At 41.7% G+C, this 23,779-nt stretch overlaps 1 protein-coding gene across 1 annotated transcript in view; it reads right to left on the bottom strand.

Annotated features, from left to right (window-relative positions):
• COL13A1 (collagen type XIII alpha 1 chain) overlaps positions 1–23,779 on the bottom strand; it is a 368,078-nt gene that overhangs the window by 64,779 nt on the left and 279,520 nt on the right. Inside the window, exons 34-35 of the mRNA XM_086922128.1 lie at positions 22,850–22,903; positions 22,729–22,764 (exon numbers count right to left, since the gene is read on the bottom strand). Coding sequence (XP_086778254.1) covers positions 22,729–22,764; positions 22,850–22,903 — 90 coding nt within the window. The remainder of the gene's footprint in view (positions 1–22,728; positions 22,765–22,849; positions 22,904–23,779) is intronic.

The raw sequence follows: 23,779 nt of genomic DNA on the forward strand, positions 1-23,779 counted from the left end.
CCACACTTTTAAAGAAATAGTCGCACTGGACAAATCCAGCAAAATCAAATGGGTATGCTATGGGAAAGACACACTGACTGACCTTAGCCTTGGTGAGTCTGATAATTCCCCACTGCTCACTAGTGAAGCACTCACAGAAACATTTTGGCATTAGATGTGGGAACAGGACATAAGGAATGTGGACCATGGCTCACTCACTGATGCCTTTCTCAATATCAAATTTCACACTGAATTCAAGTCTTTTCTTGACAACCTGCTCATACTTGGTGCCTGGCAGTTATATCTCAAGTTCTGACATGGCACTCTACCTCTTTTGCCCTTTTGTTCCAAATGGAAATCCAATTTCAACAAAAATGATGTGTGCCTGGAATATCTGTGGGCAGAGGAATCCTTGCCACACTTCAATCTTTTCTGTCATGGCTATACCTGGCCCAGGAAAAGCTGGCCCTTCTCGATCTGCAGGCAGCTGAGGTGCAGACAGTATCTCCGATGCTTAGGCATTTTCGCACAGAAACAAGGGAGTCCATTGTCTGTGCTGTTGCCAAATACCTACACTGGAGCTGGTCCATTAGAGAAGAGGAATTGGGATAGTGCACAGTGAAGACTGGCAACAGTGGGGCTATTTTCTAACCTACCATCTTCCTCCTAATGCTGTTGCACATGTTCTCTCATAGGAGCTCTGGATATGCCCTGCCTATATTTTATAATACATGGACTGCGCGCCTTTGGGTTGTTACTGTGGCTCTTATACCTTTTAATACAAGTTATCTACTAACTGTGTTATGTTTTTTTATGCAACTGTAATCTCATTTTTAATCTGACCTTTACATATATTCAACCACTATGTGTATTTATGTGTGCTGTGTTGTACTGTTTTATGTTCATTTATGGTTGTTCATACTGAATAAAGTAAATGATTGATTGATTGATAATTAACGCCTGCTTTCAATTGGTCAGCAAAGGAAGTCTTTTGCCCCCTTCCCAGAGGGTGCCCCATACACTTGCTATGCCAAAGCTGTTTCCATCGGTTGTACCTATGCATCAATGCAGACCCTCTGGATGTTAGTAGTTTGCCTGCAGGAGACCACTTAAAGGCATCTTACCATTCACCAAACTGGGAGTGCCTGCATCACGTGATGAGACAAGGCTCGTACTGATGTCCTTACTGAGTGGGGCAGATGGAAAATGTGTAAGAGTGCCCCACTCCTTTCCAGTTTGTTCGTTTATTTTAACAATTTGTCGAGTGCGCAAATACCCGTGGGATACTCGTTTGGCAGTCAAGCAAGCCTATTCCTGTTATCGGGATCGAGTGGTCCACTCATTTTATGATTTTTTTTTTAAAGTTCATTGTCTGAGTTTATATTTTGCCATAGGAGCTCAATTAACATAGCACTTTAGCGAGGGGTTTCTCTGGTTGTTTTTTTTATAATTGTAAAGCAAGTGCTCACAAAAAGGAATGATTTTTAGAAAAGGCGAGGAGTTTCCTAAATGTAATTGCCGGAAGGGGCGTCCTGTTATATAGTCAGATATTTTAAGGTAAACTATGTATACTTTGATGTTTTTTTAACAGGGTCCCACCAAAGTATTTTCATTTTCCAAAATAGTGATACATTAAGAAATTCGCACTGCCATCTACCGAACTCTATAATTTCTATTAAACTAATGGAATTCATCTGATCATCACCTGTAGCCAAGGTATATTATAGTTTAGCTCAGGGTTCTCCAAAGTAGGTCCTGGAGGGCCAGATCGATACCAGATTTTTTAAGAGAACTACATTTATCTAAATGAGGATATGCTAAAAAGGTGACATGGATCCAGCCTCCTGGATCGACTATGGAAAACCCTGATTTAGCCATCAAAGTGATGGCCTGACTGATAACATATCTTGCCTAGAGGTGATGTTCATTAGAATGTTTTATGTAGCATGACATTTGGCACAATAGAACTTATGGAGTTTGGTAGGGAGCAGTAAGAATTTCCTGAGTTATCACTGTGTTGGAAAATGAAAATACTTTATTGGGACCGGATGTATTTTTTACATATACATAACATACTTTAACTGGAAATATTTGACTATATAAGCAGGAAGCACCATCCCAAAACACTTGCATTTAGGAGATTCCTCGCCTTTTCCCAAAATTCTCCATTTCTGTGAGTACTTGTTTAACAATTTTATATGACAAATGGACCACTCCCTCACGATATAAAGAATATGCTTGCTTGACTAATGAACAATATTATTAGAGTGATGCGCTTCTACAACATTTTCCTTACGCCCGCTCCGTAAAGACATCAATATGTGCCTTGCGTAATGTCAAATGATGTGACAGTCCCAATTTGGTGAGTTGTAAGATGCCTTGTAAGAGGTGTCCTCCATGAAACTACTAGAGGGTCTGCCTTCATGCATAGGTAAAACCGAGGGTAAACCTTTAGTGAAGTAAGTGTACGGGGGACCCATTGAGGAGACAGGAGACTTCCTTTGCTGGCTGATCGAAAGTAGGCAATAATTATACCCAATAGACTATCTGATATACGAGTGTGGCTACAATGGTTTGTCCTCTAACTCCACCATGAGGACCTCACTAGTTTACATTTGGTTAAGACAATCTACAACATGAATGAATACACCTTATCGTATTTGCAGTGGTTTGCAATGTATATCCATCACATGTGCGACAAACAATCTCAAAAATAGTTCACAACAGCATAGTTCTGTGTTTTTGTCTGATTTTATTATTATTTCTCTTCTTTTGTGTCTCCAATGTTATGTATTAATTTGTTATGTTTATGGTTTGTGTCTTATGTTTTACACATCCTATAGGACCAACAAAATGTAGCAAACTCCGCAAATTACATCCAGCAGGACTGTACTTATAGGTATAGTGTGGACGCTTGAATACCACTATAGTAGAATATTAGGGAAGGGAGGGTCTGGGTCCTGAACAAAGCCAGGGACCCTTTCTAGGGCAGTTATAAAGGCAGAAATATGTCAACCCATGCAGATCTAGGGAAAGTCGCCCGTTCCATGCACCACTATAGGTATTAATCACTTTTCTGCCTCACCCTTAAAAAAGGAGTACTTCAGGTTTAGGGATTAGGAGTTTTTATGCTTTCAAAATACCCACCCTAAAAGCACTACCCCCAATCACAGGGGACCCATTCATCATTGTTTGACACTGGTTATGTTTGCCTTTGGGGTTCTTGATGTTTCTTTATAATTGTCATGTTCAGTGCATGAAAAAAAATATAACGTGGCCCCCTTGGAAATAGCTTACAAATGCTTAAAGCTTTTCTGTCCTAATTTGTCCTGGTGCGGAGACCAGGACATCTTCTAGCATCCTGGTGTTTGTGCTTGTCCTTGGGGTGTTATATGCAAAGGCGTAACACTCTACAGACTAGAGAATATTTTAACATTTGCTATATTTTGGTTTAATACACAAGAATAAGGTAATGGCTTAAAATGTGGAGGCATTCAGGGATCACAGGAATAAGGAGGAAAAACGTGAAAGTTGTTGAGACAATGCAAGTCAAAACAAACCAAAAACCTTTTTCTTTTATAAATCGTAAACCCTTTTGCGATGCAGCAGACTTGGATGTTTACATGCAGTTGTGGACACTTAAACAAATGCATGGGCGCTCGCTTTTAAATATTTTTCAAACAGTTCAAGGTCACTAAGAAGGTAGAAGAAAGTATTGTAGTTGGCAATTTCTGATGTTGTGTGAGTTCACTACTTTTACATTAAAACAACAGGCACTATGATATTTGTGACTGTAAAAGAAAATAACCAAATAATCTTTGACGGAAGGCCAATTTGTGTATGTAAAATAAGCTACCTTTGACCTGACCTATCTTTTTTTATTATTTTAAAATTGCTGCTGCCACATTTTCCTCTGAGATGAGGCACTTTGAAGCAATGACAATTATAGAATTGTTTTTTCATAAAACACCAATCAGCATATAAAGGTCATTACATTTAATAAATGTGGTAAGATTCATGTTTACTTGTAAAATGGGTAGAATTCTGTGTTAGGAAATTAGCATTCCTATTGTTCCTATATCAATTAAATATTGACATATATGGGATTCACCATAGCATAATGATGGTAATGGTTAGATGTTACAAATACAAATCAGGCAACAAAGGCATTTAGAATAGACAAGGGATATGTCTAGGTTCACAAGAGAAAATAATTTGAGGAATAAGGAAGGAAGTGGGATAAATCACCAAGAATTCAACACTGAAACGAAAATGGATAATCCAGGAGAAAACGAGGAGCGGGCTGCAGAGGAAGCAGGAGGAGGAAAGACCCAGGAAAAAAGGCAGACGAGATGTAAGGGATAAAGGGGACTAAGGTAGACCTGTAGAAGCAATGAATAGACACACAGACAAACAGAAGAGGAAACAAAATGTACAGATTAAAAGGAAATGAAGAACAAGGCTTGACAGATCAATTCAAGTATCTATACCCTTTCAGCTGGACTTGTGGTGCCTTGCTACTCTTGTTATTTATTAAAATAGAGTTCATGCAAACAAAGCCAGTGGAACAGTGCCATTTATTGAGCATGAGATATGGGTCAATTGTTTTGTAACTCGTATACGCTAATGAAAGGTAAAATCTTGTGTCATGTATTTACTTTGTATATGATATTTACTTCCTAAAAATAAGATAATTTCAATGAGTAACACCTCTGTTTGTTGTATATGTCATCTGGGCTTAAAAGACACTCTATTCTAAGGAATACCGGATGCCACGGTGGAGCTGCAGTGATCTACCCTTGACAGAAATTGCTGCTCTTACCATTATTTCTCAATTATAAATGATACAATGGTTCAGATTTATTCTTTCATATTGCATACTAGTATACATCTATACTATAATACATAAATCGAAGAAACTATAACTAATGGTCATAACTTTGCAAAATGCATAGCAGCTGTGGATCATTGAAAGTGCAAGAGACACCTGTTGATGAACCCATGAAGATTAAAATAATGGTGTCAGAACACAAGATTTCCTTTTTAGGTTGAGCCTGGGCAGCGCATGTGCTGCTATGCAAGGCATGCTGTATTAGAGTATGCACTTGAAGCTCCACCCACTCCCTGCCCATATTTTTAATTGGCTTGCCTTTGTCCTTTGTAAATGCTGGCTTCTGATTCTGTAATCGGCTTGTTAGTCCCTCCTTAGTATACCGCCTTGTCTTCATTTGTAACCTCCCATGAGGACTGGCCCTTTTACGCCTGGTGTTACACCATCTGTGTTATTTAGTCTGTAAGCACTATTTTCTTTAGTGAGTTTTGTCTTACTTCAAGCACAATGTGCTTTCCTTATATTCAGCGCGCCATGCACACTTTCTCTTTCCAAGCAGCCGGGACAATGGCGGCCACTTCTTTGCAATGCCATAGTTCTTGCATTTAGGAGAGTTTAAGCTATTGGCATTGTAATTGACAATAGCTTAAACTCTCGCAAATGCAAGTTCTATTGCTTTACAAATATATTTTTTGGGTTGTTTCCAAGCGCCCCATGCTGGGCTTGTACTTAATAGAGGCCATGCCACTTTCTTTAGACGTGGCTCGTCTAAAGAAAGGGGAGTGGCCTCTATTAAGTGCGAGCATGTCATGGGACTATTGGAAACAAACAATATTTGCAATTCAAAAGGTTTTGCATTTTTTAAGCTATTGACATTTATAGTGCCAATAGCTCACAGTCTTGTAAATGAGAGACCTATTGAATTGCAAATGCTTGTTGCAACTGGGATCAGGCTAACCACAATAGGGTCATGTTTAGGGTTTGTAATTATTTTGATAGATGCAGAGCTATTAAAGGTTAAGTTAAAGCTGGAATCTACACCTCAAGCATATTATATGGATCTTTCCTTTATTAAAGTCATCTACAGGCAACTACAACATGGAGTACAGCAGTATGCTTCATTTTCTGTATTATAGTACCTGTATTAGTTGAGTGTACTCCATATTTCTTTTAAAACACTGTGGATTATGCTTCAGGCTGTCAATCTTCAGAATCCCTCTTTCTTATTCAATAAACTTTAATTATACTCCTTGACGGTAAACTTGTGATTAGCACATCTCTGTTTGCCAATTTCCCTAAGTGCAACAAAATACAGATCGGTATGAGAGCTTTCATTCTCTAGGATAGTAGGGCCTAGAACTCTCTCTCTCTCTTGACATCAAACGTCTTGCAAATCATCAATAATCAAATGAAAGTTAATAACCTTTGGGCCTGTGTTGCTTAACAAGTTATTATAGTTTCCTGCATGCCAATCAGCTCCTCTTGAGTGGTACCCAATGCATTTAGCCTTTCAGTACCAGGATATGTACACAGCCCTTTTTATAAAAATGACAACATCAATGAATAGGTTTGAATCAGATGATGGTTGTCTTAACCCCTTCGATTCTCATGACGAGCTCAGCTCGTCATGAGGTACACCTCTCGTACACTCATGACTAGCTGAGCTCGTCATGAACAATGGGAATCAATGATGGTCAGCGTACAGGGTAAATCTGCACCGCACCGATGATGTTAATGTCATTTTTCCCACAGGTTTTACAGGCTCCAAGAGAGACAGTTTCTGGTGATGTACTTCCTTGAGTTATATGCCTAGATTAATTATTGTGTGGACTGTTATACGATAACATAGTAAAACTGGAAAAGATGGAAAAGCCATGAAGTGTGACAACACTGTTATCAAACCCTCAAAATCTAAATAATGGTGTGGTTTGAAAAGGACACCCACTGGAAGTAGGACTTGGATTTTAAGGGATATGCTTCAAGTATAAGACTGCAACTTTAAAGCAATCACCATATTAAATATTATGATTTGTATAGACACAGATTGGAGACGTGTTATAGTTAGCTCCAAGTTGGATTTTTATGCTATTACACTGTTCAAATTGTAGATAGTAGTAGTATTGGCATCAATATCATTTTCAAACATTTATTGATATGCTTGTTTTACATTTACTGAACTAAATGATCGGATTTCAGTATTATCCTGAGACCCTCAATAAGGACTATTGTGAGTAGCACATATTTGCACCATAGATACGTTGTAAACACTGCTCATACAATTTCCTCAGTATGTAGTCCACTATCTGTGAAACTTGAAGAATCCCATAAGAATTTTGTAATGTAAATAAAGTTTGGGTCTGGAGGGAACCCTGGAGGGTTTTGTTCTACACGTGCCTCCTTTGTACATTTAGTAAAAGGGAGCTACATGGCATATATTATTTATGCAATACAACATTTATATTTCTAAAGTAGGTTCAAACCCCATTTGACCCTACATGTATTTTTCATTGTATTTTATTTGTTGATTTTTATTTGTATCTAGATTGTACATCAAAACATTGGAGTAAGTTGGATTCTAGGCCTATCCATCATCTTTACTTATAGGATCTGTAACCACTCTTGCCCTTTGTAACCCAGAAACATAGCTATTTATCTAAGTTAAAGAAAGTACACATCTTTAGCACTTCAGAATATTTGCTCTCTTGACTAGTAATGCTTGGTCTGCAACCTAGATGAATAATATATTATTCTGCCTTACAAAATAATACCTGTCACTCAAACATAATTTTTCAACTTTATGTTCATTGCTTTTTAGAACAAATCATTTAAATATCGTTATAAACATGGAAATCTTTCACCAGCAATTAAGTTTCTCATACTGGCAAATTTGGTCTGACCTGTGTGATTGACAAACACTTTTTGCTAAATAATTAAAGTTAAGCATGTCACATGCATGTTTGCAATCTTTGTTTTGTGCTGTATTATAAACTATTATACACATTTTAAGTGGAATAAGAGTGATATGCAGGTCGTCTTTTTAGCATTTTTCAAATTAATCCAAGTATTTTTTTTACTTCATACATACTAACTACAAGTATTTGCTAAGCTGTGCTTCTGGTTTGGGTATCTAATCAAGGGGTACTTAAAAGCAAGACCCATACAACTATCCTTATGTAGCTGGAGAATTAAGGAAGTTGAACTATATCACCAGTTTAGAAAATACCTCTGCATATGTGTCCAGACAATTTTACCATTCAGTAAAATAGACCTTCCACAATGTTTCCTAACCAAGTAAATGTATTTTCTGTCTTTATAAATGGGTACTCGATTCATGTTTAATAACAAAAACCTCCATATAAGGCATACTAGAAGGCTAGAGCATTAAGTCTAGGATCAATAGCTACTAGCCTGACCCTGTCAAAAAATGATGAAGCATTTCCCATTTTTATTGCATTATTTGCTTCCTATGTTTTTCAAGGTACAGTGTTAGATACAGCTTGACTAAATCAGAAGATGTATATAAGGTATGACAACTGAAATGTTTCTTCTATGTGTATGGCTTCTGATGATTTAAGTGAGTATGTTCTAATGAATGTATGGTTCTACTGAATGATATGAGCCTGGGATGATGCTTATTTGAAAACATCTGATTGAGATCTTGGACATACTGGTGTTTCGCGTCAGATGACATAGTTAGGTGTAAATTTGATTCCAGTGCTATTCTTTTGTAACCATACCTGTGGGTATGTGACTGTAAGGGGCCAAGGATGATTTAAAAGTGCATTCATTACCATTATGACTCTGTTTTTGCTTGAGTTTGGCTTACAAAAGATTACAAATTACAAGTCCATGCCTGATTCTGAATGTACCAAGGAGACATGTGTAGTCTGTACCTAAACCTCAAGAGATGGATGAACTACTGACAACTCATGACTGAGTGGCCATGAGGGTGACAAGGGTTGTCTGGGTTTCTAACTTAATGACTGGTGGTTAGGCTAGATTGAAGAAGATCCAAACATAAAATGGATGAGTTCTACTCATGTGGGTGAGGAGTCAATGGTATTAAGCTTGTACTCATGGAATACAGAGGTGAGTTGACCAGAACAAATTCTGTGTATGTATGTGGTATTTTTTATCGGGTGAACTGGCCAAATGGCCTGTACAGGTCTGTACAAGGTCAACGTAAAGCCTAAAGTCAACAAGTTATAGGAGAGGTAGCTGAAAAGTAGAAGGGTAATGCTTTGTGATGTTCTGTTCTTCAAAGAGATGCATCCTAAACTATTCGCTAAATTGGAGCAGAGCTGGGACGGTCCTGATAAATACAGGGTTGTTGTACCAGATCCTAAGGGCATAATGGAAAAGGCCAAATGAACTATTATTTTCATTTTGTTCTACAATTCTTAGTCTGCAGTCTGATTGTATTCTGGCTGCAGGTGTGCTGAGAACTACCAGAGTTGGTGAGCTTGTCTGCCAGATAAGTGGGTGTGTTAGTCATTATAGCTTTGTACCCAATGCAGCTGATTTTGAACACGGTGCAGGACAGCAGGGAAAGCCAATGCCAATGAAGTTTCATTAGGGTGGGAGTGAAGTCATACATTTTTTTCAAGTGGTAGACAAAATGTGCTGTTGCTTATAGGATGCCCCTAAGGGATACCATTGTGGATGTCTGGGAAGCCCTTAAGCAGGGCATTACCACCATCGAAATATAAGAATACAAGTTGCACATCAGTGATGAACTTGTTTTCTGGATGAAACAGCTTGTACTGTTTCTTGATTGATGTTTGTGGAAAATAAAAGTAATTCTGTCTTGATTGGGCTGAGTTTCAGGTAGGAGCTGGACATTTCAGTCTGGATGATGTGCAGGCAGCATTTGAGGCCTTGGATATGTAAAGCAGAGGGCACTTTAAGTAGATTTGTACAGTCGCATCTGCTGCAGGTAAGAGCGGTGGGGCCAGGTGGAGGGGGGTTTCGAGAGACGATCACGGGGAAAAATTAAATAAATAATTAATTTTCCCTCATGGTCATCTCTTGAAATTCCCCCAACCCGGCCTCACCTTCCCACCACTCTTACCTGCAGCGGCCGAGACTGGATTTGTGTGTAATTGTCGTATTGCTGAATCTTGATGGTGTTTTCTGTGAGTAGAACATCATGCAGATCCATGTAGAGGTTTAAGATGACAGGAGGCAGTTAGGAATCCTGGATGCTGAGCGGGTGAGAGGGATCTGTATGAGGTGCCCATATGAACATAGTTGTGTCAGTTGGAAAGGTAAAAGGAGAAGAGGAGAATCAGGGTTGGATTTTGCCGTTTATTTCCATTCAAGACTCCAGGGTGCTAATGAGGGTGGAATGGTTGACTCTGTTGATGGCAGATAGGATGTACAGCAATATAAGGAGGCAGTGGTCATCTTCATCTGTGTTGCAGCAATATCAGGAGGCAGGGGTCATCTTCATATATGACGAGGAGTTCATTGTCTACGTGCTTCTGTGTGATCTGATGCCAGACTGGTAGTCATGTTGTTTGACCAATCTCCCATACCGGACTGACTCCGAATAAGAAATTAGCCAGTGGATAGTATAGATACCATGAATGTATAGCTCTCAGTTCAAAATTATTCATGCGTGGCACTACAAATAAATTGTTCTAGGAATAAAATAGAATGGAGTACTACTTTAAGGTACAGCCTGGCTAACAAAGAGAAAAAAAATATATGAACCATTTTGTAGACTCTTGCACCAAGCATGTGCATGCCTACAAAGTGGCACAACTACTTTTTATTTTGCCAATCTGAGTTGGCTCAGTAAATAAAAACTCCCAAAAAAGTGGTGCAAGCGGGTGGACGAAGCAACGTGGGTGGGGGAAGTAACATGGAGAAGACAGACATGGAGGGCAGGGATGGGTAAGCAGCAAGAGGGCAGGGGTGCCAACACAGGGGCGTGGTTGGAGGAAACCAACATGGAGGGCACAGGGAAAAAAATAAATAGAAAGAGGAATGTGGAGTGGGGAAGCAAAATATTAACTGTCACTACTGGACTGCAGTTTGACCTGGAAAACTATGCCTATTGATAGGCCAAAACCTTCCTTTTCTATACTGGTGACTCGCACCTAAGATATGCTGTAAGTCCCCTTAGGTTGTGGGTGCATCGTATTTAAAAAGTTGAACATGTGTTTTTAAGTTTTACATATCTTGGCAGTGAAATGTCTCCAACGTCTTTTTTAACTGTGACACAGCTGGCTCTCCCATGGAAAAGCACTAGGTTACTTTATGGTACTTTATAATGTATAACTTCAGTTTGGGAATAGACATGTTGGATTTTAAATTAGATGGAACAATGCCAACTTTCCTAAAGCTTCCAGTAGCCCTTTCTAAGAATGTCCCCAATTGTCACCTGGTAGTCTCTTAAGAGGTGTGAATTGCCCTAAGGAATGGGAACAAAAGGGCCTTGGTTGGGAGGAGGTGTGCCCAAGGTGGACAAGATGGCTTTGGGGATGTGCCCACCAACTGTCAAAGATTAAGGGGCACCCCGTGTCTCAGGCAGATGTAACTCACTCATAGGCCTGCCCCTATCAGAATCTAATTTGCTAAAGTGGGACCCGTGCCAGTAGGGGAAAACCATGACCCAGAACTGTTTTTGCACAGTGAGTTCCTTAGTTCCAAAGACACACCTCAGGGGTGTGTCCATAACTCTAACCCAAGGAACAAAGATTATGAAATCTTGGATTTTGGCAAACAGATGCACTGTGGGATTGGGTAGTGCCAAACCCCAGGAACTGCTGTATGAGCGTCTGCAAATAAGATAGTGGAATAGTTTAATTTTCTATTCCAACTCCAGTCCCCGTGGGTAGAAGAGAAGGTGGTGGATACAAAATTAAACTATTCCCTATCCAACAGCGCCCTCCAGCGAAAGTCATTGTAACGACTTTCGTTGTAATTCCTGCGTTTTAATGGTAGTGCGTGGTAAACGTTTTGTTGTAAACGATGTTCCCCCTCAAGAAATGGACGCATTAGATGTACTATTGAATAACAAAGTTGTTCTTATATGTTGTTGTATAATTTCAGCATATTGAATGAACAGAGGTTCTACGCTCAACACCCCTGTTACAAGTCACAGTTATTTTCCTTTACAGGTTAGTGGAATTATGAGTACTAAGGGTTGGTAGGGAAAGAGAGATAGAAGTGATAGATTCCTTACTTAATCCTTCTTATTTATGTCTTATTACTGGTCTCCCTCCCTGCTGTCCCCATCCTTCCCTTCCCCCGCTTAACCACCCTTTAGTCTGTGTTAATTTAGTATCCAGACTAGGGGCTGTTGAGAGGTGGACCACTAGAGCATCAATTCGATTCCGAGGATACGTTCAGGCCTGGGACAGGCTGCGAGAAAAAAACGGGCAGTTCCACAGAGTGATTGAGGTGGAAGGGTGAAATGACTTTAGGAAGGAATTTAGGATTAGTACGGAGAACAAACTTATTATGATGCATTTTCTTGAATGGTTAGTGCTTGTAGTTCATTAACTCTCCGTGAAGAAGTAATAGCTACAAGGAACACAACCTTCCATGTTAAGAATTGTAGTTCACAGTTATGTAAAGGTTCAAAGGGAGGTCCCATTACCCGTGTGAGAACAATGTTTAAATTCCACACCGGTGAAGGCGGCGCTCTAGGAGGAATTATTCTTTTAAAGCCTTCCATAAAGGCTTTTATAGCAGGTACTCTGAAAAGTGATAGAGGCTGTCTATTTTGTAGATATGCTGCTATGGTAGCAGGATGCAGTCTAATAGACGCGTAGGCTGAGTTACATCTTTGTAGGTGTAGTAAGTAGCCTATGATGTGTTGAATAGACACATCTAGGGGATTGATGTTGTTATTGTGACAATATATTACAGAACGTTTCCACTTGGCTGCATAGCATGCTCTAGTGGTTGGACATCTAGCTTCTTTAATAACGTTCATGCAGTCAGGAGGAAGGTTAAGGTAACCGAATTCTAGGACCTCAGGAGCCAGATCGCAAGGTTGAGCTGAGCTGAGTCCGGGTGTCTGAAATCTCCATGGTTCTGGGTTAAGAGGCATGGAGATAGGTATAGTTTTTGGTGCGGTACTACAGAAAGTTACAGCAGTGTGATGTACCACGGTTGTCTGGCCCACGTTGGAGCAACCAAAATGAGGGTTCGAGAATGTTGCTGTCGTATGCACACTACTAGTGGCATGAGGGGGAGAGGCGGAAAAGCGTACGCAAATCTGCTTGACCAGTTCATCCATATCGCATTGCCTTTGGACAGCGGGTGTGGATATCTGGCGGCTAAGTTTGGGCATTAGGCATTTTCGTGGGTAGCAAAGAGGTCTACCTGAGGTTGTCCCCACATTTGAAAGAACGGTTGAAGAACTTGTGGATGAAGTTCCCACTTGTGCATCTGTTGTGTCTGACGGCTCAACAGATCTGCCATGGTGTTCTGTACCCGTGGAACATGTTGAGCTAAGAGGAACATTTTCTGAGGTATAGCCCTCTGCCATATGTTCTGTGCTAACTGAAAGAGTTGCAGAGAGTGTGTCCAGCCCTGTTTCAGTATGTAATACATGGCTGTCATGTTGTAGGTGCGGACTAATACAGTCTTGCCTGATATTTGCTTTGGGATGCTTTTAAGGGTAGGAATATGGCTAGTAAATGTGGAGTGACTTTTGTTGTGGCGTCCACCTTTCCTGCATGGTGTGTTGCAATAAGTGTGCTCCCCAGCCGGAGAGCGATGCTTCCGCTGTCAAGACTATCTGAGGAACTGGCTCTAGGAACGGTCGCCGAGAGCGATGAGTACAACCGTCCACCAACACTAGATCTGTTAACTGACCTTGAGCCTGGTTCCATTGGCGTGCTAAGCACTCTTGAAGGGGACGCATCTGTAGTCTTTCATGAGGCACTATAAATATGCAAGAGGCCATCAACCCTATGAGTTGCATGAACACTCGAGCTGGAAGGGAGTGTTCCGGTTGAAATTTTGTGAGAAGCACTTGCATGTTTACTATTCTGACAGGAGAGGGATAATCTAGCGCTTTTGAGGTGTTAATTGTGACACCGAGTTATTGTTGAATGTGGGACGGTTGCAGATGGGACTTGATGTGGTTTATTGTGAACCCCAAGTCGTGAAGTAGTTGGATAGTGGCGTGAGTGTGTTGTACACACTGGTTGTAAGAGCTCGCTTTTATGAGCCAGTCCTCTAGATATGGAAAGACGTGAATGTGCTGTCTTCTTAAGTGTGCCGCCACTACTGCTAGGCACTTGGTAAACACCCTTGGTGCTGTTGTGACTCCGAATGAGAGTACTTTGAATTGATAGTGCTGACCGTCTATTACAAATCTGAGATACTTCCTGTGAGCGGTGTGAATGGGAATGTGGAAGTAAGCATCCTTGAGATCTAGAGTAGCAAGGAAGTTGTTTTGTGAAAGAAGAGGAAGGACCTGCTGGAGTGTAACCTTGTGGAAATGGTCTGATTGTATGTATATGTTTAGGGGTCTGAGGTCTAGAATAGGTCTTAGAGAGTCATCCTTCTTTGGGATAAGAAAGTACAGGGAGTTATCTCCCTTGTTTTGTTGGTGCAGGGGAACTGGTTCTATTGCACTTTTTTGTAAGAGGGATATTACCTCTTGCTTTAGCAGTAATAGATGCTCTTGTGACATTGGACGCTGTCTGGGTGGTATGTTTGGGGTGGTAGATGTTAGTTCAAGACAGTAACCTGATTAAATTATTTGTCGCACCCAAGGTATACATTAACATTAGGGCCAAATAGGTGTTGCTCATCGAATGGTTGATTGAGGATGGAACATTAGACTGCAGGTTTGAAACCTGAAATACGTAGCCAGGCAATCCTACGCAAAAGGATGCTGGAGTTAATTGCCCTTTAAGCAGTATCTGCCTCATCTAGGGCACAACAGATGGAGGTATTAGTGATAGTTTTCCTTCCTGTATGAGTTCATTGGTGGAGAAGCGTGGCTCAGTGGTTAGAGGCGGCAGACCCGGAAGCTGAGATCGGCTGTGGACCAGGGTTCGATTCCCCGCCTCGGCGGGTCTCGGGCTCAAAAATTCCACGGAGTCGACAATTCTCGCTCCGGTGCCTACTCGACTCACGGGGTCACACTCTGTGACTCTGGGCAATAGCTTGCTTAATCTCCACTACGGCCCCTCGCGGCGGGATGCCTGGCTTTCACCTTGTGGATACCCGGCCGGGGTATCTCACAGGGGAATACCAGGACGGGTTCCCTAAGCAAGTGCCTTGAGACCCCTGGGTTAAAGTGTTGCGCTATATAAATCGAAACACATTTACATTTACATTTACATTGGCCCTATTGTTATATTTGTCTGGGAGATGCTGCATTATGGATTCCAGCTCATCATGATGTGCCCTGTCGTACCTTACTAACAGCGCTTGAGTGTTGGCGATGCTCCATATGTTTGCTGCCTGTGACGCCGTTCGTTTGCCAGAGGCGTCAAGGAGTTTAGACTCTTTATCTGGTGGGGGGCCTCACCTGATGTTTGGGAATTGGCCCTTTTGCGTGCATTGGAGACTACAAGGGAGTCTAGTGGTGCAGGCCCCTAATATGGACTGGATCTGTAGGGGCAGCCTTATATTTTTTCTCTATTCAGGAGTTGAGGACTCGAGCCCTGACTGGATCTTTAAATACCTCTGCTGCATGCTTAATGACCCCCTTATGCATGGGTAGAATTGAAGTGGTTAAACAAAGAGGACTAGCTTAAGTTGACCAAAGTGTTACAGTACTCAAATTAGTTCTGTCACTCTCAGCAATATACCAGCTCCGCTGTAATCAGGCGTCGTAGCACACCCGGGACATACTAGGTGTCACTGGGTGGGCCCGATGATGAAGCATGCCACCAACTAGGTTGGTGGGATAGGGCTTCATGAATACACCAACAAGGTGCCCGTGACAGAACTAATTTGAGTACTGTAACACTTTGGTCAACTTAAGCTAGTCTTCTTTGTTTAATCCCATATAAACCCTCGGGGACTCGGACTAGCTAACTAGTCCTCTCTCTCCCTCTTGTTATACGCATAGAATTGAAGTGGACCTTTGTGTGGTGTCAAAAGTGTCCATTAGGAAATTTTCCTCTACGATGTCAGTGTGTAGGTCAACCCCATGATATTGGGCAGCCCTATGGACAAGTTGGTTAAAGCCCATAGTGTCCTCTGGGGGGGAAGGCCTGAAGGTATATACATCATCCTGGGGAACATTAGGGATGCCCAGGATGCTATAATCATCTCATTGGGTAGGGGAGTCAGGAGGACTAGGGTTCCCTAATGGATCATCCGCACCTCCCCTTGTCTCATCATCATGTCCTACTGGAGTAGGGGATGGTGTAGGAGAGTGATGTGGTGGGGGAGGAAGTGGAGGAGGAGGAGGAGGAGGAGGAGGAGGAGGAGAAGGGACTCTTAATGGAGAGGTTGCGATGTCTCTCTTTTTAGGAGGAGGAGCCGGTGTAGGCACATCTAGGTGTCGCTTCTTGGAGCTGAGAGCCGATTGGCCAGTCCTAGGATCTTTTACAAGAGTCTTTTGGGTAGGATCTGGTTGAAAAAGTTCCTCTGTATAAGGCAGATGCTTCTGTGTCGAAGCCTTTGGTTCCGGAGGTTTTCTCTGCACCGACTCGGTAGTTGTTCTAGGTTCTTTTGGCTTCAAAACGTGACCTTTTTCAGTCTCTTTAACGGCAGAACGTATTGTTTTTTCGGTTCCTAGGCCTTTTTTTGCTCCGAAGCATGGGAGTCGGGGCCCTTAGGTGGCAGTTTTTTGGTCGGCTCCGAGTGTGTTTTCAGTGTCGATGAGTCGGTGCCGAGTGCTTGGATGTCAAAGCAGCGGTCGGCGTGGATGAGGAAGAAGATGGCTTCTTTTATCGGTGCTGGTAGGTGTGTGTCGGCACCGGGTGTAGGCTGACTCGAGCCCGAGTCGCCTGAAGGCTTAGTAGGCTTCTTTACCGAGCCCAAAGGCGGGGCATGGGAAGCAATCTCTTGGTGTGTACCCGGGTCTGAAGGTGAGGGTGTGACCGAGGCCTTTTTGGAGGGTGGCGAGGAAGGGTCGGGGTTGACGTGTGTACTTACGACCAGCGGTGCGGGAGTGATGTCCTCGACGTCTGAGTCCTCGGCTTCGGAGTAGCTGACGTCTTCTTCGGCCCGCTGTTGTTCTGGCACGTCGACGCTCTCTTGAAAGAAGTCGTCGGGGATCAAAGCTGTCGAGCGAGCCATGATCCTTCGAGCTCGTCCGTCCCGAATTGTCTTTTTGGAGTGGAAGGAGGCGTAAGCTGAACAGTCTCTGGCCTCGTGCTCTGGTGAGAGGCAAAGGTTGCACACCTCATGGAGATCGGTGTGGGGAAACTTCGACTCACATTGACGACACTTCTTGAATGGTGTCCTTTTCATGAGCCAGAACATAAGGCCTAGGTAGGCCCAAAGGCCTTCGTCGACGATCGGAATCGAAGACTTCGAAGTTGTTGAGACTCGCGTCGAGAGGGAAACGCGTTCGAAACAATACCATCAAAATGGGTGAGGGATTGCGTGCCGAAAGAAAACTCAGTTCCAAACCGGAGCGCAGGAAACACATCCGAGTCCGATGGTGGAAAAAAGCAATCTGAGGATGGAGCCGATGCCCATGCGCAATGTGATCCAAAAGAGGAGTCACCTATCTCGTGACTTCCAATGAACTTTCAGGACAAAAACAAGTGCAAACATCCGGGCAAAAACACTAGCGATCTATGCAATAGTGTGTAATCTGCTGCTCATATGCCTCTAACATATATATTTCTCTTGTTTGATGGCATTAAGGTCTCAAGGAGAAAACATGAGTCTCCTTTTTTCTCCTCTCATTAGATCACATAAGTCTCTGCAGCCCTCTTTAAAAAACTGTTGTGGAGGGATAGGTCCTCTAGAGAAGAGGGCCTTGAAGGGTAGCTGTCCAGACCTTCTTCTGGGTACTCGGTGTTGGGATTATGCCATGATTCTTCCTCGAAGCCTGCAGCCTCTTCAGCCTCCATGAGTTTGTAGAATGTTTCTGCTCCTCTTTGTGAGGTTCTATTGTTGCAGGGGCCTCCAAGGCTGCCTGGTTGTCCTCAGTTGACGTTGAAAGCTTTCCTGGGATCCGAAAATCCTTTAAGGAGTCATTGAAGTCCTTCTTTCTTTGCAGGAGTACAGTCATTTTGGCCTCGACCCTTCTATTCTGGTTTTTGACCTTGAGCGATTTCTGTTCGGTGTCGGCAAAGTTCTCTTTTTTTACATCGACAGTTCTACTGTCTCTGGAACCTTGGTCTTCTTGAAGCGGATGTACGGCTTTACCACGCATACTTTTACAACACGTGCCGTTACAACGCGGTTTTTTCAACGCAAGTCGTTACCACGACTTGCGTTGGAGGGGTGCGGACTTAGGAATTTTTTAATTTACTATTCCAACACCAGCCTACGTACAGTAGGGAAGGTGTTGGATAGTAAATTAAAAAATTCCTTGTCCTGCAGCGCCCTCCAGCGCAAGTCGTGGTAACGACTTGCGTTGAAAAGACCGTGTTCTAAAGGCACGGCGGTGTAACAGCCGCGTCGTAAAGGCTGTTCCCCTCTTGAAGCTCTTGAAGCTCTTGCTTCATCTGGAGCTAATGAAATCAATGAAGGCTTCAATGGTGTCTTGCTTCCATCTGTATCCCTCAGTCAGTATCTTTGTGGCTCCTTGGGTTTAGGCTTGACTTAAGTCGAGGAGTGTTTCGATGCCGAGGCTTCCTTATGGGACTTATTGTCAGAAGGTTTTGGGTCAGAGTTTTTTGCGGTTTTGTTACCTTAAGCTTTTTGGTGTCCTTTGCGACCATTTCGGGACTTGTTTCTACTCAGCGCCAGCCACATAGATGTTGACGTCCAACTCCCCTCCATTTGTTTTCTCGGCTTCTTCAATGTACTCCTAATTGTCACTGGACGGGTCAGGGGCCTTAGGCAAAACCTGTATCTTCTGAGTGAGGACCATGGTGGTGTAGTGTTCTGGCCTCTGTCTTCGTTGTAGCTTTAGCGTTTTAGGTACACATGCAGCATAGGCCTCGCAGTCCTCGTCTTGGTGGTCTTCCGGGAGGCAGAGATTACAGACCTTATTGAAATCTCTCTAGGGAAACTTGTGGATGCAGTTGGGGCAGAATTTAAAGGGTGTGTTATCTATGATCCCTAGCTGCCTTCATTCGCCTACGATGTCGCTATTACTAACGGGGTCCCCTATTGGTTGGAAGAGAGAAGGGTCTCCTTTTCTCTTATTACTGTTCCTTTCACAGTCTTTGGCAAATCAGTTGATTTTCTTCCCAAAAACTTTTGATTTCTTGAGAAAACTTTCAGAGCTCCTCCACTGCTTCCAGACCCAATGACATAAAAAAGAATATGAAGATGGCCACTACACACAGAAACATCGAGGGTGCTGCCTGACATCACACAAGGGATAGATATACCACCAAATTGTGGTTGACGATGCCCACAGAAAAAGAAAGAAAAAGGCGAAAATTAAAGGGACAAATCCAGGCCCAACCACTAGATGGAGAAACAATGCACAGCATTTGAAGGATTCATGCTGCAAACGTTCCAGTTCCAACTGGAGTTGCCCTTGACCCTGCTGGTGGCTACTTAGATATTACGTTCTAACTTACCAAGTGGTGCCCAAAAGATCCTGGACCCATGGCTGGTGGTAGAGTGTACTCTCTTCACCTCAAGGTTGCAAAAGGGCACACCTAGACATTTTTTATGAACTTTTTCTTAAAAGAACCAGAGGCTACCACAGGACTACTGCCGACCTGCAGCCACCGTTGTTGCATTGCCAGTCGGATTCAACTTGCTAGTTTGCCACGCTGAGAGCAGCTCTACTTCCAGAAACGCTTCTAAGTCCCAATGTGGAGGATTTCACCATGACCAATGCCAGGCAGAACTCCATCGTCGTTGAGCCCTTCATCGTATCCATCCAGCACCCTGCCACTGAGAAAATTCCTCCAAATACAAAAAGAATAAGAACCTGATTACGATGTTGACGGACATGGTTACTCTGTCACATATATAACAGATATCCCACCTGCCAAATACAATTCCATTATATCCTATGGAACTTGTAATACGGTGGACAGGATAGCCGTCACGTTTTTAACAGAGCATCCCATCCACTAAGATCATAATAAGCCCTAAGTCAGAAGGTAAACTTTTCACCGGGACAAACCAAGTTCCTGTAGCAAACCTGTGCTTCAACGTAGTTGGCCGTAACTTTTGACTTTGACCCGGTCTAGCATGACCAGATACCCGTGGTTGGTGCTTTGCGCTTTTTGGCACTGGAAACTTGTAAAACTCCTAATATTCATATGTCTGGTTCCCCTAATCCGATTTTCAATGTTTTGGTGTTTATTTGTTTATTAAATTCATCCTATTTTTATAAATTGGAGTGGGATTTTTATTGGGCTGTGTGTTCGACTTATTAACTGTTTTGGTAATAATAACTGCTCTGTGCCACAGCTGCCCAAGACTGAGCCAAGGTTTAGTTTAAGTAACCTAATTGACCCTGATACAGAGTAGTTACGTTATTACTTGGTGAGGTCTCCCAACCACCCCAACTAACAATCCATTTTCTGATAACTCCTTTAACAATTAATGCTTAAATATGTATCATTGTGTAATGCAGCAGCATATCCCTCAGAAATGCAATGCCTTCTTTAGGTTCATGGTTTTGCATCGGTGCTTACTGAATAGACATGGACAACTGTAATTTGCTATTGTAAATTGCACTGCAATGCATATATGTGTTTTTAATCTAATTTGGGCAGTATAAATTTACATGGAAATAGTGAGATGATACAAGCATGTATAATACATCCAGTGTGTGTGTATGTTTGTGTGTGTGCGTGTGCGGGCGCGTGTGTGTTTGTGTGTACAAGTTGAAAGCATTCATTGAAAAGTAAAACAAAAAATGCAAGCTTTCAGAATGGATTTCCTAATAGCAATTAAGAGTTTTACTGATCTGTATTTTGGCAGGACAGAAACCAAAACATTGTCTCACAGATGTCCAGATTATCTCAATGTACATGCAGTTTGGAGTTAGGTTTAGGTATATAGGTCCAGTGTTCAGTTTGTACTGGCACACCACATGGGTTTCCAAGTCCTCTGCTTGCTTGTTTATTAGATTTCAAGGAACAGTTCTTATGTCTTTATGACATTTTATTTTGAGCTGCAAATGCATTGCCAAAATGTAGCAAGTTAGGAGAGCACAACACTATCAGCCGACTATTTTGAGCCAATTCCAAGTCCAATTATACTGTGTTTCTCATTCCCTCTTATACATGCTTATTACAGACTCTCTCAGCAGCAACTGAATTAAACATATGCAAAGTGTCGTTTATTAGCGGGTTGAATTCTCACCGAAGTGACAACAGTTAAACCTTTTTTCTCTCATCTAGATTTAAGCCAACTGAAAAACGCCTGCCAAATCTGTTAGGGTGAATTAAAACAATAGGAGAAATAAAGAAATGAGGACGAAGAACCTAAAGGTAATACACTGGAACAGATGTTAATTAAAGCCAGAGATGAAATAGTTACAAAAGTGGTAAATCTTACAGACACATGAACTTGGTACTGCACGGCAAGGAAAAAGTTAATGGTTAGTCAGAATCCATTCTTTCAGCATGCCTAATCCAAGAATTACCCTAATAGAAAAAACGACATCCATTAATTTAAAATCAACTAGATTTTAAATGTTTAGGAGTACACAAATGATTATTAAATAAAGTAATGAGAAGGTTCATATGGCAACTTTAGTAAGCATGATTTTGAAGATAGATATGTTTGTTGTTGTGTGACCTTTAGGAAATTGTTCACACTTGCTAGTTTAGCTTGTGCACTGTAAATTGTTTTTTCTGCGTCAATGAGGAACAGCATATAAAATTAACTTTTAGATTTTTGTTCATGTGACATTCTTTTTTACCCCCAGAAAACAGAAATGTGAGTAAACTAACAGGCTTACTGTTGGAAAAACTTTTTTCAAATGTTCAGTGCCTTTAAAATTAGCAGCATTCTTCTAACCACGTGAATCTCAAAGTGGTGTTTTGTGCCATGGTATATGCTTGTTAGGTGGAAGTGCGGTCTAGCGTGACAGCACGTTGCAATCAGATACCATTTATGCTTTACTGGAAATGAAGGAATAACTAGGGTGATTCCAATATCAAGCACTATGTGAAAACAAGTGGGTGGAGAGAGGTAATCTCAGGTCCCTTCTTCTCCTACCTACGTCCCCCTAATGCATACCCATAAAAAAATGAAAACGACATTTGATGGAAACAAAGTCGGGCTACATAAAACACACAAATGCCCAAGAAGGTCCTACAGAAGATGGCGTAAATGTAGTTCGGGGAATTTTTGTTTGGTGCACCAGTGAAAATAACTTATTTCTAAATCATGGTTGCCCATAGTGCACTCGTCCATTCTTTCTACTTTTGCTGCTAGTGGAAAAGAGTAAAGCTTTCCTAAATACCTGGAGCCTAAAACGGCTACACAAAGAAACGGCTGCCCAGTCTCAGGACTTTGTTATCTACCTGAATGTTATGTATTGCCCAACTATTGCAAAGGAGGAATGGACTAACGTGGTCACAGGCTGTTACTTTAAATAAATGATACTAATATAAGGTGCACACGGTTTGCTCTGTTGAGCACGTAATGAAACAAAACTATATTCAGTTAGAAATATCTTTAGGTAAGTCTATCACCTCTCACTTCTTCTCGTCGACACCAATACTTGGCAGAAGAGCAAGAGACAATAAAATTGTAACTTTAGAACTTGGCATCCAGGATCCAATGTTTGCATGTTTGACAGAACTATGTTTTTCTATTAGGGTAATTTAGATATAAATGTATGTGTGCAATCACAAAAGAAAACTTAAACTGTTGCTTACCCGGTTTCCTTTTTCACTAGGTGGCCCTTGTGCACCCTATAACAAGATGTTCAAATCAAAATGTTAATATGTTTAAGGCATTATTGCTAATTAAAATGCAGAAAAAAAATGCAATACATACAGGAGGTCCAGCAGGTCCTGTTGGTCCTATCGTACCAGGGTCTCCTTTATTTCCCTGTAGTATGTACAAAACATTTTAATTAGAACCAGCTTTCTTAATATGTACTATTTCAAATCAACGTGCCAGTTGTTAGGAAGATTTCCTTTCTTACTTTCGCACCAATGAACATTAGAGGAAGATTAGGATCTTATCAATATTGCCATTTTATATGGCAGCATCTGCCTTTCATTGCCTGCTCTATACATTCTGTTAGTTCACAATTTAACTGACATCTTACTAAACAGTTTTGGCATGCAACTTTCCCATCACCAGCAAAATGTCATTGGCGAATGCAGAAAATCTGCATAAGATAACAGTATTATTCTCCATTGCTACTGACATATTTTTTTCGGTGAGGCTTCCAGCAATATTTTATTTTATTGCCAAGAGTCAGGAGCTTACCTCAGGGGCTTACCTTTGGGGGGAGGGGTGGGGGGGGGAGTGTGAAACCCCCCAAATATATGCTTTCTTGGCTTATCAGCTTGGTCTGGGGGCCCTGAGTCAAATCCCCTATGCCTGTGTTTGTTTTTATTCTTATCCTGATTTCACTAGAATGTTTTAACTTGTTACATTTTTGGACCAGAACTTAAATATATATTTATATAGTGACCTGCTTAGTAAACAAATATCAGATCTGCACCCATAGGAGTACTCTTTGAATGTATGCATATTTACCACTATTTGGAATTCACAAACATTGGCAATAGTAGGCTTGGAAAGCTGCACCAGCCTCAGGCTTACAGCTATTCTACTAGCAATCAAACCCACAAAAAATTATAGGACAAATGCTTGCAAATAGTCTACCCACTGGCAATCGTTTTGGTGGAATTCCAAAAGATGAGTTTTCGCCCACTGTGCCGCACTAGACAGAGGGCCTGATTTAGAGTAAGG

The sequence above is a fragment of the Lissotriton vulgaris genome, chromosome 5 (genome assembly GCF_964263255.1).
Source record: "Lissotriton vulgaris chromosome 5, aLisVul1.2, whole genome shotgun sequence".
NCBI lineage: Eukaryota > Metazoa > Chordata > Amphibia > Caudata > Salamandridae > Lissotriton > Lissotriton vulgaris.